The sequence below is a fragment of the Berkeleyomyces rouxiae genome (assembly GCF_048999995.1).
Source record: "Berkeleyomyces rouxiae strain 22BRR77 chromosome Unknown BrBRR77_ptg000003l, whole genome shotgun sequence".
NCBI lineage: Eukaryota > Fungi > Ascomycota > Sordariomycetes > Microascales > Ceratocystidaceae > Berkeleyomyces > Berkeleyomyces rouxiae.
This window is the reverse complement of record NW_027396493.1, coordinates 3,591,412-3,608,271: the sequence shown is the minus strand read 5'-3', so window position 1 is coordinate 3,608,271 and position 16,860 is coordinate 3,591,412. Positions and strand designations below refer to the sequence as shown.

Here is a 16,860-nt window from a genome sequence, read left to right as displayed (position 1 = left end):
CATATGCTGCTTCTCCTCTGTGTTGAAATGGAGACTCTAGAGGAATTGAAGTGCGTTGTATACTCACGATGTGACGTTGTTGATGGAGAAGGTATGCTTAGAATCAGTCTGACAAGTGGCTCTTCATCTTGAAGCAACTAGTTAGTGTCATTCTAGTCGCAATTATCCTTAGCAATGTCCTTCTGCTCCTTGAACACCCGCTACTGTTCCATCGTCAAGCACACATGAGCATTGTATTCCCCAAACAGCCAAAAGGCGGTCAATACTTTGAGATCTCGCGTGAAAACACAGCAACTACAACTACACATGCACAAACGTACCAGTGTGAATGTAACTAACTATACAATGAATGACTATGTATCTGTTTGTGACTAGCAGAAATTATACAAGTGTTACATGAATGGAGACATGCAGACGTGTGAGCCCTCAATCCTACTCAAACAGACTGATATGATATGCTCATGGAGATTTTATAGGATCAACGGCGAGTTGCTTTTAGAGCCGGACATGGAATCATGGACTTGGGACTTGGTGACTTGGGATTTGGCCTGACTCCGTTCCTTCAGCTGGTTTTGTGGTGGTGACTACTGGTACTTGTGCTCGCCTCGCATGTACATATGCATGTACTCCTCCTTTTAGCACTACACACGTGTGAAAATTTGCATGGCATCTCTTGCTTGCGCTCCCTTTGAAAGCCAACTTGCTATGAAAAAGGCGAGCAGGTCTTAATATTAGCTAACTAGTTGTGGATGTATCTATGTACATAATTGTCACTTGTCGTCTGGCCCCAAGTGCCAACATGAATCGGATCTTGAGGATCGCTGGCTTGGTCGGCAAAGGCAAAGAAATGGGTAGCTTGACCCACGACGTGCAACATGGAACACAGCTATTGCGTCATTCTAGCAATCGGCGATGTATTTGTGTACACCAGCTGACTGCCACAAAAACAGCTGGAGCGTTAAAGGGTTCAAGCGTCGAAGAATTCAAGCATCGAGTGCGTTGTTTGTGTATAGGCACATGAGAATGTATGAATTGTTTTTGCTTATTAACTAACAGTTAGTTAGTATTTGCACAAACCATCCCTCTCCAGGGACCACAGATCCATCGTGGAAAAGGAGAAAGGAAGTCAAGGCACGGCAAGTAAGTAGTTACCATGGAACCAGTTATTGCCACGAAGGGTTTTCTTTTTTGGCAGCTGACTTTGGTACCCCCCGGAACCACAGAAAAACACCAAATGACGCTTGCTCTGCCGCAAGTAAATGAGTCCCTTCTTTTTTTTTTCTTTTTACTTTTTTTAGAGCTTTTTTGCACTTGCCTTCTTCGGCCCTGCCGACCGCTCTTCGCGCGTTCTAGTGCCTCAGTGAGACTGACTCACTCTATCCCAAGTCGATAGTTAATACGAATCAGAAGTAAACTTGGTTTCTGTTGTTTTTCTTTGTGGGCCAAGTGTGTATTTAACCTCCGTAGATGATTTTGTTCATAGCTCCTAGAGCAACAGGCCTTTTTTTGTGCAGATAGATTTCTCCACGTAGACAACTATGTGCTGTGTACTGGATCGTTAGTCACCGCTCCTGCTTTAGCCTAGCATAGTGCTTGTAGTAGCTGCTCCTGTGTGCTTTTTGGGTAGCTATCCCAGACCGCCCCTATATAGTTTTGTGTGTGCATGACCAAATTCTGCATCTATTCTTGTTGGCTCCTCCCTTTTTTGCTCCTCCCGCCTGCCTTTTCCCATTTCCCTCCAACGGGGGCCCCCACCTTTCCACCTTTGCGCCTTTCCACCTTCCATCTTCACCAGCGCTTGCTTGTTTGATCTTTGCTCCTCTGTCCTTCCCCTCCTCTTCTTGTTGCCCTTGAAAAAAGAAAAACTTTTATGGTACTTGGCTTCCACATATCCGTCTTCATACTCTTCACGCCTTTCTGTTCGTATCATCCGCCGCCAACAAACCTACCCCACCCAACCTTGTCTCTCTATCTCTCGCTCTCTCCCACTTATCGACGTCTCAGTGCATTGCCAGTCCATAATGGAACTCCCATGACTTCTAGTCCTTGTACAGCTTAGTGGTCGCTTGTGGCCCTGACATTGTCCATTCCAAAACTGTTGCAACGCCTTTTTTTCTTGCCGGTCACTCCAGAGCCTCTGGTGTTCTCATTGACGCATGCTTTACTTCAGCTCCGCCTATTACCACCGCTCTTACATATAACTATATCAACGGATACCTATATCGTGTCATTGAAATCCATCATCTCACATCACTTGACTTGGCTGCCAATATCGACTCTTGGCTCACTTTGTCGCCCTGCCACCGCCGCCGCCATGACTTGTGATTCTACCAAACCTGCCACTGGCCTCTACCCTCGCCGATTTGCCCCCATTCCCATTGAGACCACATACGAGAGCGTTCGAGTGTCGATGCCGCGACCCATGGTATCACAGCTACCTTCAGTTCCCACTCCGGAACTTACACCTCAGTCATCTCCCCGTGAGGATACATCCAGTAACAAGTTCCCACCATTTCCCACCGCCAATAGCGGCAGGATAGGAACAAACACACAGACCACAGAGCAAATGAGACTTGGAGTTGACCTTGCTACTGCATCACAATCAAAGCAGGCCTATGTACATGCAGCAGGCTCTAAATTCACAAGAGAACGACACCGCTTTGCGCCACAGTTGATTGAGACATCCCGCCGCGCGAGGCGCATAGGCGACTCGGGTCCTGCCACTCGACCTACCGATAAAACGGACATCACCCCATACACAAACCACATATATCTATCACATACCCGATCCAAGAAACGTCGCAACAACGAACACAAAGAACATCGAGTGTACACCTCAGATAGGGCCCGCAGAGAGACTGATGACGCTGCCTTTTCGGGATATCTGCTACAGCTGGCGGCCCAGGAAGTTGAAAGACAGATTCAAGAGGCCGCCCTTGCCGCTTTTCCCAATGCACAGGCTAGAGAAGGCGGTGTTGCCCATTTCTATTTCCGGGATAGTGAAGAGGAAGACACACCGCCGAGTGGAACCTCGCCTAGATCGACACAAGAAGAGATTATTGGTGTCAGCGGTAGTTCCCACGCTCACGCCTATAACCATGGCCACAACCACGCCCGGCTTGGCACCGCAAGTCGGGGCTACCGGCGGAAGTCCTCCGATTTAGGCTGGTGGCATAAGAACATGCAGGAGCACATTCAAAAAAAAGAGGAAGCTCAACGCCAACATGAAGAAACAATGGACTGTGCAGTTGAAGATGAGGATGATGAGTTTGATGGCATGGATATTGAGATGCCTCCTCCAGATCCGTTATGGCTCACTACAAACCGCTCAGCTTCATGTATGTCGACTGATAGTGACATGTATCTTGATGGAGACGACTACCACAGGTCGTATGCCCCCATGGATGGATATTCTAGGGGAATTAACGATTCCAAGCTGGCACAAACTCCCGTGCTTGCCTCTATAACCATTGATCGCAAAGAAGCGGATAACAACGAGTCTCCCGGACGCCCATTTGGTGGATTTGCACGGTTGGTTGTTCCCAAGGAGGGGGATGACTGGCGCCGCCCCCGGCTTGGGTTTTCGCCGCCTATGCTGGGTAAGGAAATTACATTTCGCATGTGTCCCTCCCCCAAAGGCACTATTACACAGGAATCTTCTGAAACATGCCACCAGGTCGCGCCTATTGTAATAGAAGGACCCTGCGGCTATGACAAATTCTCAACCCCACCTGGTCTGTGGCGTGGATCTTGCTTGCGAAGTGAAAGCAGCGAAAAGACTACATATGTCCCAGCTGGTGCACCGACACACGAGATGTATCTTGCCACGCCCACGGAGCCTCTATCGCCGTCCTATGACCCATTTTCGGCAGCCTTTGGGGCCTGCAACTCTCCTCGAGCCAAGAAGGAATACATGTTTGCTCAAAATCGAGTGCGACGAGAAGCAGCTGATATCCGTGCCAAAGAAAAGGCTCGCATCGAACTGCGTGTGAGGGATGAATTTGACGACCTCTTTGTCACGCAAGTCTTCAACTATTTGTCGCTCGGATACCCACCCACGGCTCAAGCCTTTGACCAGGAGCTCTCGAAAATCAGCAAAGTTCCGGTAGAAGAGCTCTCAAGAGATGACGAACACCGCATGAAGACACTCAAAACATTTGATAGCGAAGCACATACTATCCCAGAAGACCAGCGGTGTGTGCGCTGGAAGGCGCTTAAACTGTATATCTTTGAGTGGGGTCGACAGCACCCAGATCTGGACAACTGTCGGCCAATGGCATGGGGAATGAGAGAACGACGAGGCAGCTGGGCTGTATAGACCACATGTTTTTATTTTTTTGTTTTTATAATTCCGACCTTGGGCTCAACTTCGCGGCTTTGCCTTCACTATTGACCTTTGAAGGAGGAGTAACATCTTTGTTCTGTTCGCAAGCGTGGCATTCTTGCTTGTCTTTATTTTCGCTTTAACTAACTATACATTGTTCTAATACCACACACAACTCGTTATTTCATTTTCTGTTGCGGTTAGTTGCGAGGTCTTCGGTCTGTTGAACGTGGAAACCGCAAAGCTTGTTAACTACCCAAATAGCTGATTAGTCAACACTGTAACAACAGCACATGTTTGCATGTGAAGGGTACCAGTTCGTGGATAGGATATGTGACACCTTAAATATGGGCCCCATAGTATACGTATCTAAGAGCACAATCATAGCTGTCCTAATCTAATATTGCGGCCCTGGTGAAAGGAAATGGTCAACCTCGCTCGCCTCCCAATGTTTATGCCTTCCACATTCCCAACCCTAGTCGGCCCCATTTGCCTGCGCATCTCTTTATTGAACCTTTGCACACCCACTTTGCCCATTTCTGCCGCTTTGCGCCAACAGAATCTGGCCAGCTCCCACGATTCTCGCCATAGACTTAGCTCGAGCCCACAAAGCGGATTGTTGTCGCCAGAATCACGATATCTGTAGCTGTTTCAGAGCGCATAATGGAGCCGTCGCCATTGACGCGCCAAGTCCAGCCGGACCAGGTGTTCCAGCCAAAGGTTGTCAAGCTTTATCATGAGCTTTTCAAGGTAGGCCATAACAGCCACGGCCATAGCCACAGCGGAATCCGGATGGCTACCAATACCCGATGAGTCCATCTGCTAACATTTTGGCTCTTCTTTTTTGTTAGGCCAATGATGCCGAGGCCTCCTTTTCCGACGACGAACTCGACGAAAAGCCCGAGGGATACTGGCGCGAGTTCTTTCTTCTCAAGCCCGATGGTCCTGCCCTCCGCGCTGTCCTTTCGGCCCTCCCTCCAAGCGCCCTGCTCCAATACGAGGCACGCACACAAGAGATTCTCCTCCAGGCTATAGTTGCACTGAAAAGGCACCGGCCCGCGGCCATCACCAACGCCTTGGATACCCTGGCAATCTTTCTGTCAGCGGTACTGAGCAAGAAGTTCTCACATCCCAGCTCCGAAATCATAGCTGTGCTCGCGGGACTGGATGCCGTAGACTCTGTCTTTACGGAGCTTGTGGGACTACTAGAAGGCATTATACGTAACGACAAGGACTTGTCTAATAGAGGACGCGCTATCGAGGTGCTATTGGCCTTTACTGCAGGCGCATATCAAACAACGCTGTTGACGTATCTCATCCAGCGAGATTTGTTTCCCGCTGTAATGAAGGTGAGAACCAAGTAATATGTCCACTGACGGGGCGACAGGCATCCAAGATCGACCGACTAATGGCTATTTTCAGTATATTCACGACACATCTAGCTCAGACAATGTCCTCTTGCCATTCGCCTTCCTCGGCTTGTTAGCCAACTACAACAAATTCGAATTTCAAAACCCGTATGGCCTGCGCCTGGCCGACTTTGTTAATGAAGCATCCATACAGAAAGTCGTGCGCTGTATTGGAAGCACGTGCCACACAATGCGCCGACAGTACATTGATATACAAGACGACCTACCTGAAGGGTGGTCGTTGTCATCAACGCTCAGTTTGATTGGCTTTGGTCGTGGGAACAAGACCGACAAAAAGCCAGTGTATGATGCTGAGACAGCCAAGAAAATGTTTACGGCCCTGCCTGGCGAGGAGGCCGCTGTGTTACTGGCTACATACGACTTTGCGCATGCAAATAAGTTGTTTTGCGTAAACTTGGTCAAGATTGGGGTAGACATAGAAGCGTCCAAATCTCCTGACGATACTTCGCCGACAACTCTACCCGCTACGGCGTTTACAACATCGGCCTCTTCGTCCAAGGAGCCCCCTGAGCCGCCGTTCTCCAGTTACATATCTTTATCGTCGTATCTTCTACAGCATGCCTATCTCTCACACCGGACATCATACTATGCACACCTATCGCTAATGGTCTTCAGATTACTAGTTGAAGACCCTGCCATCTGTAAGCGACTCTGTAGCTCTGAGTCTCTAGTATCAGTGAGGCTATGTCGCCAACGGCCACCATATCTCCCTCTTGTCAAAACGGATCGCGTGCTTGCCGCACACTTGTTAGATACCATGGTGGATGGAATAGGCCACAACCTCCGACGCCGTCTTGATGTCTCTCTTTACACACAGTGCGTGGGAATCGTACTACGCTTGCTTAGCTATCTGTCGCGGACCCGGACGCGTGTTGCATATCACTGGGGCGAGCTTTTCCGCTCACTACTTTCGCTTCTTCGCTTCATGGCACAATATGCTACAGACCTCAAGGATTTGCCAAATATCGATACTTTGGCCGAGTTGACGGTGAACGTGCTGGCTTTGGCCTTATCAGCAGGTGAGGCTTTCCTGCCGTCACCAGCAGCCTATGACGATCTTTTTTACAAGGTTGTAGAAAGTGGAGATACACTGGACAAGTTCCGCCAATTATATAAGTTGGACGGGCGCAAGAGCTCCATCGATACACTCATTGATGTCTCGGCGCATTACAAGTCGCTGTTGGCTAATAACGGAGAGGCTGTAGGGGGCAAGTCTGGCTCCGCAAAGCGAGGTAACTTGACAGCGCTACAGGTAGCCGAGACCATCAAGCAGGGCTATGAAACATTGAGCATCCAAGCCAACGAGGGACTTGATATGTGGGAGCGGTACCGGGAGGCAGATGAACGGTCGCTGCTGAAAAAGGCTGCACGGTCTGCTATGAACGATGTAAAGACATTACTGGAGAGGATTTAGAGATTTTCTTCTGATTAGCGCAAGCGGAGGCGAGAAATGTTGCACCTTGCCAGTCTTGTGATGAATGTTCAATTGATCTTTCTATCTGGCAACAAACTGCCGTAAACATACAAATCTAAAACGTTCCTGATTGTCCGCAACTGTTGTGAATGGTATCACGGCAACAAGCCAGACCCGATATATGTATTGATGGAAAGAATGTAACCCTCTGACGTTTTCTCTTCTCTGCTACTAGAGCTCCTATAAATCCGGGTCTACTTCTGTTCCAAGATCTCTATCCTCAAGGAAACTTCTGCCTCGAAGGGCTTCTGGTAGATATTCTTGCTTCACGCGGCCATCGACATAATTGGGTGGATACTTGTACTCGACGCCATAACCCAGCTCAGTCATCAGTCGAGTTGGCGCATTGCGTAGGTGTAGTGGAATCGGCAAACCCGCGGCACCAGGCTCCTTCAGCACAGCCATAGCGTTATTCAGGCCGCGATAAGCGCGCGTGCTCTTCTTGGCGAGACTCAGTGCCACGGCGCAATGCGCCAGCGGAATGCGCGCCTCGGGCAGACCAATCTGCTGCGCAGCCGTGTAGGCCGCCGTTGCAAGCGGCAGCAGCGAGTTATCGGCTAGACCAACGTCCTCTGAAGCAATGACCACCATGCGGCGAGCTATAAAGAGGGGATCTTCACCGCTCTCGAGCATTCGGGCGAGATAGTACAACGCAGCGTCGGCGTCAGAGCCGCGGACAGCTTTGTGAAAAGCCGAGATGGTATCATAGTGCTGATCGCCAACGCGGTCATACACAAGAGTCTTCGTCAGGGCGGCCTTGATTGCGTCCGAGGTTGTGCCGCCAGGAGCGAGGGCAAGTGATAGAGCCAGTTCTAGGAGATTGAGCGCTGTGCGCGCATCGCCATCGGCAAACTCGGCCAGGTAGGTGAGCATGTGGTCATCAACGAGCTCCATGACAGACCCCCTCAGTGTTTTTGGTGTCTTTTTGCCAGTCACAGCGCCATCATCTGCTTCTTCGTCGTCGGCCTCGGGCGTTGAAGACGCGTCTGCCTCATCTAAGCTCTCGTCGAGCGCACGTGCTAAGATAGTCTTGACGTCATTGCGCGTTAGCTTTGACAAGGTGAAGGTTCTGCATCTACTCAGCAGCGCATTTTGTATTCTGAACGAAGGGTTTTCGGTAGTGGCGCCAATCAGGGTAACCAACCCGCTCTCGACCGGCTTCAAGAAAATATCCTGCTGCGCCTTTGTGAAGCGATGAATCTCGTCGCAGAAGATAATTGTCTTCTTGCCTGTCAGCGCGTTATCATTTGCTGCCGTCTCAAACATCTTTTTGACTTCAGCAACGCCTGTAGATGTCGCATTCATTTCGATGAAGCGTGCGCCAGTCTTCCGTGCGATGCACCGGGCGATTGTGGTTTTTCCTGTTCCGGATGGACCCCAGAGTAACATGCTCGGGACCCGGTCGACTTCAATAAGTCCGCGCAGCATGCCTGCGCGTCCAACTAGATCCTGGCCATGTACCTCGTCCAGCGTCTGCGGTCGCATGCGCTCTGCTAAGGGAGCATTTCTATTGTTCTTGGATCGTTTTGATGGGACTCCATTTGCCGTTTGCCGCAACTCCAGCTTGGCGTCGGTACCATTGGGAGCTGGGGACTGGCAACCCGGTCCATCGTCGTAGCCTCGCTTAGAGCCAAGCTTCGGCTGTGTGTATTCGGACACGACGGGAACCGGACGCGCAGAGAGTGTGGCCTGGCGCTTGGCAGCCGGTGTCTGGAAAAAGTTCGATGCTGCGCTGTGTTTTAATGTCGATGAAGTGCTGTTTTGGGAGCTGTTTGATAACGAGCCTACCGGGGCAGTGGACGGCGGCGGAAGGGATATCGGGGCAGGCGAGGATCTAGGACCCTCCTTTGCGTTGCCGGTCGACGATGCAGCGAGAAAGCTTTTGCAGAGTGAGTCGAGATGTTTGTTTATGTCGGCCTCAAGCACGGACTGGTTGCATGCGGGACAGTCGATGGCGGACATTATGAAGCAATGGTGTGAATGAAAGTTCACGAGATGCAGTTCAGTTTCGCTTTCGAAGATTTAGTTGAAGATATCTTGGCAATTCAGGTAATAGACGCGGTGCCCCAAAACGACTTCCATTGGCTGAGTTGAATCAAGCTGCCAAATCTCTACTGGAGGTTTGGTGGCCATGGGGATTTGTTCGCTGAGGCGCGTTGTAGCGCGTCAGCTACGCGTACCACTTTAGTCAAGGGTTGAAGTTTGCGTGCCAATTTCACGTGCACATGTACGAATTCAAGGTTGACTGACTAAGCACTAGAGACTCGAGCCTGATTTTTTGGGACACAATGACGGCATCTCAGTCTCAAGACCGCACGGGGTACATGTAGCTTGAATCGTGTATTTACTATAACGAGCTATCTCTCCGTATATGCAAAAGGTAAGAAGTAAAGAGAGGTCTCAATCCCAATATCAATCCCAAAACGCCAGCCGTGTCCCATAATCACTCAAGATACTCCCGAAAAAAGACGAAAAAAAGAAGAAAAAAAGAAGAAAAAAAAGATGTACCCATGCGCAAACAACGGTATAATAATGGTGTATGCGACAGAAAAAAAAAGGGGATTCGCAAAGGAGCCCCACCAGAGTAGGTAGTTGATAGTCATTACATTGCCAAGACCTCCCGACCGAATCTCTCCGACCCCATCGCCGAGACCGCATGATGCGAGCCGAGGCGATACTCCAGCTTCGGATCGGAGCGGGGATTGAGGCGCCGCGGCGCATCGAGTCTGTATCAATTCCATGGCAAATAACGGGTATTGTATGGATGAAACATCGGTCGAGTCGAAGAGTACGTTTGTTTGATCGGGCTGGTTCCGTATGTTACACCATAAACGACTCGCCGCAGCCACATTGGTCCTCTGTGAAATCAAACGTTAGCAAGAGTAAAACCCGTTGAAATGAGGCACTCCAGGTAGATGAATACGTACTAATGTTCGGGTTCTTGAAGACAAATTTCTCCAGTAGATTATCCTCAACCCAGTCCATCTCGCTACCAATGATGCTGAAAAGCGCCTTGCTGTCAATCAATACCATGACACCATCTTGCTCAACCTTTTCGTCAAAAGCCCCCGGCTTGTCCACGTATTCGAGGTGATACGCTAATCCGGAACATCCCCGGTTGCGTACCCCAACTCGTATGAACTTGGGCTCGGGCTGGTCAAGTAGGTCTCGGAGCTGCTCCACGGCGGCGGGTGTCAGCTTGATGGCAGCCTTTCGCGGTGTCCGTAGTCGCGATTTGCGAGGCTGTGGCTGGAAAGATGGAGTTTCTTTCTTGCCAGTGGACAGATCGGGTGATGGCGAGATGGGGTTGGAAACTGGAGCCTTGGTAGCAGTTGTGGTTGAAGAAGCTAGAGGTGTAGTCGGTAAATTCATGGGACTTGAGGCCGATAACTTTGGCGATTCTGAATGCGAAACAGGTGTCGCATGAACAGTCTGTGATTGCATATCCGTCCCTCCATTGTTCCTTACCGGCAGCGAGGTCTGGGGCTGAGTCTTGACTTGTTGCGGGGAAAAGGTGGGAGGTAAAGTGGTCTGGCGATTTGCTGATACACTTGCATTCTGGTGGTGGTTTTCTTTTGCGAGCTTCGCAGCATCAACCGAGCTCAGAGACGCAGCGTTGTCAATAGCCGAAGGGGTGAGGCGATATGGTTGAAACGAGGCCAACCGAGCGCTATGTGTGGAGTAGAGACAGCGTGTAGTAACAGAACTGCATGGTGATAGCGAGACAGGCCGGGCTAGCCTTGCCAGGGATCGAGATGATATCATTTTTGAGGTGTAGGGTGAGACGAAAGGGAAGATTCGAGATGGAGTGCTGGACAACGTAAATGAATGTGATGGATGGTATCCGAGAGCAAAATGAAGAAGGTGGCCTAAGAAATAAAGAGGGCCAAGTTGGGAGTCACAAAGAGGGAGCTGTATTTGAAGCTCAGTGGGTGTGAATAATGTTGACCAATGTAATGATAGCAGACTGGCACAGAAAGAGGGAGAAACCTGATATCAAAGGGTTTCCTGTGATGACATGCGAAGTTTAATTGAATTGCATGCATCGGTAATAATTGTCCATCGTCTTCAAGTGGTTTGGTCACACGCTGCTTGCGAAGTTTGGCCAGCCCTCCCGGATCAGGAGTCTCCACATTTCAGTGAGCTCTGGCCAATGGTAATGGAGATGTTAGTCAACATAGGCTCATGGAGGGTTAGTCGTATAACCCTACTGTTGAGTGGCAGAAAGCCTTGGTAACGAGCATCCCAATACCATGCCTACAATTGGTTCACGCATTTGTACTACCGAGTCAACTCATGTAGTGGTACCACAAGCAATATAGCTATGCACAAGGATGGAAAATCTACATGAATTGCTCATACTAACTACTACTTTCACATGGACCTGGTACTATTCCCCCCCATACTTGTGTTCGTTTCTCCCATGTATCTTGGTGAAATACCAGCCCCGATCTTGTATTGTATAACGACGGGGTGAAACCTGAGACCAGATATCAACCAAGAAAAGCCCTTGTTGTTTGTAGGTGATGTGTACTTGTAATTGTTACAATGTAGTTGAGTTAGACTCATTCTCAGCCGACCGTGAGCCTAGGGAATTTTATCTTGTCCTTCCCAAGTACTTGTTAGAACTACAAATGCATGCCCCTATCAACCCATCCTTTAAAGCCACACGAAATACTCTGCCGCCAATAGTGCAATGTCTCACCCCGATACTACAGCTCTGCCCCTGTCTTATTTCGGACTTCTTTGACCGCTATGTCACTGAGAATGGACTGGCTCTGCGTCGAGCAACATCGGTTACATCACAAGCTTTCGCTAATATCAATATCCCGAAAGTAGTATAAACCACTCTTTTGAGTATACGATACTTTGGCAAAAGCCAACATGTAACAGGCTGACGATTTTCTTGACAATGAAGCCCCCTTGTTGATGGAGATTATCGTGGTGACGGGATCAAACACATTGGTTATTTGTTCATGGCTTTTGCTGCAGCCATCCTAGAAATAGCGGCTTCGGATCTTGGGTCGTAAATACATAAAACTAGTACCATTTCACATAGCTAAATACTCATATTTCAAACCGAGGAGTATATAGTTACTGCCAATAATTACAGTATTTGAAATAAACAGGTTTCTGGTCATTCTCGGTGAAAACCCAAGTCAAATGAGCCCTGGCTGGCGCTCTCACCAGCTATTATCAGTCTTTTTGCACTTTCACGCCAATAAAACCTTTATAATACGGCTGGAGATGACGTCCCGTTCTTTTGAAACACACCAGCAAGGAATGGCGAGCTTGGATAACCCGCACTAAAGGGCATCTCTGAATCACGACGTGATCAATTACGAGGGTACCCATTTGCAGCTTACTTTAACGGTTAGTACTGACTGTAAGAGTGCAATAAGATATAGAGAAAGACACAATGCTGTAAAAAAGACTGACAGTTTTCATAGACTGTTGATGATTACCTTGATCTTCCAACATCACAGTGAGCTAGTGAACTTTGGCAGGCTCATTACACAACTGTATGGGATGGGGTAGGCGACTACATGTAAAGCCAAGACCGAAAGCGAACACAATCACGTGGTACCATTTCATCTGATGTTAAATCCTTATTGAGGGTCGCATTGCCTATATTGGGCTTAGGCACCACGAAGAAAGGAAATGAACAAGATGATCCGATCCCCCTTTTTCATATCTTCTAGAAAGGGTTGCTTGCGTGTTACTTTTCCCCATACCGTTAACCTTAACTTACATCGGATAGAGATCTGGTTGAGCCTAGCTTGACGATCTGGCGGTGCTGTGATCTGGGTTTTCATGAATGTGAGATAAATTACAAGACGAACTACTTGCAGTCGTCTCCCAGCACAAGACAAGACATGCATTTGCTTATCAAGTTCTGGATAGCTATTTATTTAGTAGACAACACGGGGAAACCACGAACCTCCGCCCCGTCTCATGTTTGTCTGAGACCAAGGATCTTATCCACATGGTATACTTATCGCAAAACAACAGCTGCATAGCCGGGCCTGCCAATACGTGCGGAAATTCTCAGATCTGGACCTGATGCTTGTCATGTTTTGTCGACCCCGTTTTAGCTCTCAAGCCGCCGCCGCTCAGTCCTTCTTTATTTTGCGCCAATGAGGCCCAGGAAAAGAAGGATTTGTCTCATCAAGCCTCCGTCCTGCACTAGGGGAAGCTTTTTTCCATTCAGGAACAGTGACCCCTGCAGGATCAATGGAGCGGAGATTTGTATAGGGACTTCATGTTAGTTGGCTGATTACAAGCAAAAGTATGTGTGGACAAGTACTTGTAGTTAGTTAACTATGCTCGTGAAGTCTACTTGTCTTGACTATTTAACTGTGGAATAATGCATACAATGATACCCATGAATACTGGCACTCTGAAAGTGATAATGGCGACTCGCTAAGCAGCAAGTCTTCCAAAGCAGTACAAACACACCCATGCATCTTCTATGTTTTCATCGTCTCTATAAACTCAAGGCAACCATGATGACCTTTTTCGTCCAAAGTGATCCCTGCTTTTCGTATGGTTCTCGGCGCTGGGAAACATATTAGTGGCAGCCCTGAGACGATGCGAAATTAAGCGGAGGCTGCCAGCTGGGTAGGTGGGTTGGCGGAAGTTGAATTGTACACATACATTTATATCGGTAGGCGGTCCAGCGGGAGGTGGGTAGAGGTGACCACTGACAAGCCGCCCAAGTCCAGCCCCCCATTTCGAGATGTGAATAAGCTTTACAAGGTGACCGTTGGGTCTGGTTTCAAATTCAGAGCTTCTTTCGGGTCAGTCACTGTGTTTTGATACAGGGTTGTGGTTCCGTTCCTGTGCCTCCATGCTTCAAGGGGCAGATACGAACAGGGACGCGGCGAGATGTTGATATAAAACGCTGCTGCCCTCCTCTGATGAACTTGGCCTTCTTGTTGCTCTGTCTTTCAAGCTTTTGAACTACTTCACCATTTCCCTCTAACATTCTCTTCGAGTCTATTGTGCTGTGCTAGCCACAAGCCGTCCTTTCTTTCACATTCTTTTACTTCTCTTTTGAATATTTCCACGATCCATAACTCGTTTCTGCTTTTGGTCAGACGAACACACATTCATTCACCTTTGTATCAATCAACCTCTCTTTTGAAAAGACTCCTTACCCAATCTTCATCCTTCCAACTGTCAAAATGAAGTCCTCTATTGTCTCCCTCGTCTCCATGGCCTCCATGGTCTACGCCCATGGCCGTGTCATGTCTCCCCCGGCCCGTGCCCCCGGCCCGGCCTTCGAGGCTGCCTGCGGTCAGTCCATGTACAACCAGATGACCTCGGACCCCAACGGAAACATTGAGAACATGCTGCAGAACAAGGCCGCCAACTACGACCCCGCCACCTGCCAGCTTCCCCTGTGCAGAGGCTATAAGTTCGACGACAACAAGGACAACATTCAGTCGTACACTGCCGGCCAGAAGATTGACTTCGAGGTCCAGATCGCTGCCCCCCACACTGGTATTGCCAACGTCTCCGTTGTTGACACTTCCAGCCTGTCCGTCATTGGTGAGCCTTTGATCTCTTTCACCAACTACGCCAGCTCGCAGTCTGGTGTTGCCGCCAACAACAGCGCCTTCTCCGTTGAGCTGCCCTCGGGCCTACCCAGCACCTGCGGTACCGCCGGGAACTGTGTTCTGCAGTGGTGGTGGTTCTCTGAGGTCGCCCAGCAGACCTACATCTCCTGCGTTGACTTCACCACCGGTGGCTCTGGTGGCTCTGACACTGGCAACGATACCCCTGCCTCTCCCGGTTCTTCTTCTTCTTCTTCGTACGCCGCCCCTACGTCGGCAGCTCCTACCGGAAACGCTACTCCTGCTGCCAACACTCTCGCTGCTGACAACTCTGTCCCTACCACCATGGAGACCTCCACTTCGTCTTCTGGTTCTTCTACCCCCGCCCCCGAGCCCGAGTACGGCGCTCCTGCTGCTGAGCCCTCTTCTGCCGGTCCTACTGCTCCTTCGTCCCAGCCCACCTCTTCTTGCAAGCGTCGCCGTGCCATCCGCAACTCTGGCCGCATGTACAAGCGTTCCTCTCAGTAAGAGGTTACCTCCACAATCTATGGCTTCCCATATATGAAGATAATATGGCTGAAGTAGTCAATAGTAATTTTATTTCTTTCTTTACGGGATGAATATAGCCTTTCCCAATTCACATAAATTTTTTATTGTTCGTATCATAAAGTTTGAAGTTGTCTGAGCCCGCATTGTGAAAAGTGAAACACATCTTCCATTGTCGTAGTTTGGCTATTTATAGGCAAATGTAAGTGGTGATTGAATGATGCGAGACATGTCTGGTTTCGTCTGGTCTCACTAACACGAGTTCTGGGGTTGGAAACCGAGGCTTAAATTGGTTATGGCTTCCTTCAATGCTGTAGAAACGGCACGACGAGCTGCACAAAATCATCAGTTGCATCAATAAAAGGAACATGACCAGCATTCTTGATGACTTTAAGCTCAACCTTGCCTCTCCCCTCGCCTTTGAATCCTTCCTGGAGCTTGTCGCACATGTCTGCCATCTGAATGGGCATATCGGCGTCTTTTTCACCGGCTAGCAAGAGAGCTTCACGAACACATTCTCCTAGCCCCTTGAACAAAGGCCGAAGATCAAATGAGGCGCTTGAAAGGGCCGCGCAGCACGCCTCGAAGCCGTCCAGACTGGTCGTCAGCATTGACTCCTTGATGCGAGCTGCCTCTGCTTCGTGGATCTTTAGGAATTCCTGTCCGAACCAGCGGTCCATCGTACTACTGACCGTAGGCTCTAAAGAGCCAGCCTCACGGGCAGCAGACACACGTGAAGCAAAAATATTGGGCTGTCCTGCATTGATAGGGGACAAGCTGGTGGTGCCGCAAATCACAATCCTTTTAACTAGGCTCGGGTACTTGGAGGTGAATACAACACCTGTGGCAGCACCCATGGAGACGCCTACCCACGCATGGACGGTGGTTATTTTCAACTGCTGGAGAAGCTCGTGAACGGCTTTAGCGATGTAGTCGAAGGAACATTCCGACGGAGGCGAAGGGGCCGAGGATTGTTCATGGCCCGGCTGGTTATACCGCAGGACAGAGAAACCTGCGGCATGGAGCGACGGTATAATGTTGTCCCAGATAGTCAAGGGTGCACAGAGAGGATTGGAAAGGATGACAACCGGACTATGGAGGTTGATTAGGTCAAGACGGTAGGCAATGACTTGGCCGTTGGCGAGAGTAAGCGTGCTGGTCATGACGATGGCAGGAGGATGAGGAACAAAAACGGAAATTGCTAGTTGTAGGACGGAGCCCCTGGTTGCAGTGTAGGCGCGTGTTTGAGATGGAAACAGAGGGGTACAAGAATTGAAACTCTAAAGTTTAGTCCTGTGATGCGAACTAGCCAACTAGATCTGTTTATACTGCGTAGTTGCAGGTTCGCGTTGGCTCCATAAGCTCAACAAAGCTTCAGCCCCACATTACGTCAGGACAAAGACTGCAGGGGCCAATCACGGGCTTCAATGGGATCCAAGCTTGCTCCAAGGAAATAACTAACTGGTTATACCAGTCATGGAGTAATTGAGCAACAATAGACATATTCACGTGAAGGCGGAGAAGCCG

General features: G+C 49.4%; 6 protein-coding genes across 6 annotated transcripts; 3 read left to right on the top strand and 3 right to left on the bottom strand.

The window, feature by feature from the left end:
- Positions 1-2,314: 2,314 nt before the first annotated feature.
- Positions 2,315-4,318, top strand: BROUX77_004178 (uncharacterized protein; the record flags this gene model as incomplete). Its single annotated transcript, XM_073748912.1, has 1 exon — positions 2,315-4,318. One exon carries the CDS (start codon positions 2,315-2,317, stop codon positions 4,316-4,318), a length of 2,004 nt encoding a protein of 667 aa, XP_073606603.1.
- Positions 4,319-4,987: 669 nt separating this feature from the next.
- On the top strand, positions 4,988-7,168 carry BROUX77_004177 (uncharacterized protein; the record flags this gene model as incomplete). The annotated part of the gene is made up of 3 exons (XM_073748910.1): positions 4,988-5,074; positions 5,176-5,673; positions 5,747-7,168. The coding sequence occupies 3 exons, from the start codon at positions 4,988-4,990 to the stop codon at positions 7,166-7,168; spliced, it is 2,007 nt and encodes a 668-aa protein (XP_073606602.1).
- Positions 7,169-7,408: 240 nt separating this feature from the next.
- BROUX77_004176 (uncharacterized protein) lies at positions 7,409-9,190 on the bottom strand (the record flags this gene model as incomplete). Its single annotated transcript, XM_073748909.1, has 1 exon — positions 7,409-9,190. The coding sequence occupies one exon, from the start codon at positions 9,188-9,190 to the stop codon at positions 7,409-7,411; it is 1,782 nt and encodes a 593-aa protein (XP_073606601.1).
- An 858-nt stretch (positions 9,191-10,048) lies between these two features.
- On the bottom strand, positions 10,049-10,993 carry BROUX77_004175 (uncharacterized protein; the record flags this gene model as incomplete). The annotated part of the gene is made up of 2 exons (XM_073748908.1): positions 10,049-10,086; positions 10,156-10,993. 2 exons carry the CDS (start codon positions 10,991-10,993, stop codon positions 10,049-10,051), a joined length of 876 nt encoding a protein of 291 aa, XP_073606600.1.
- A 3,422-nt stretch (positions 10,994-14,415) lies between these two features.
- BROUX77_004174 (uncharacterized protein) lies at positions 14,416-15,315 on the top strand (the record flags this gene model as incomplete). Its single annotated transcript, XM_073748907.1, has 1 exon — positions 14,416-15,315. One exon carries the CDS (start codon positions 14,416-14,418, stop codon positions 15,313-15,315), a length of 900 nt encoding a protein of 299 aa, XP_073606599.1.
- Positions 15,316-15,638: 323 nt separating this feature from the next.
- Positions 15,639-16,496, bottom strand: BROUX77_004173 (uncharacterized protein; the record flags this gene model as incomplete). Its single annotated transcript, XM_073748906.1, has 1 exon — positions 15,639-16,496. The coding sequence occupies one exon, from the start codon at positions 16,494-16,496 to the stop codon at positions 15,639-15,641; it is 858 nt and encodes a 285-aa protein (XP_073606598.1).
- Positions 16,497-16,860: the final 364 nt, after the last annotated feature.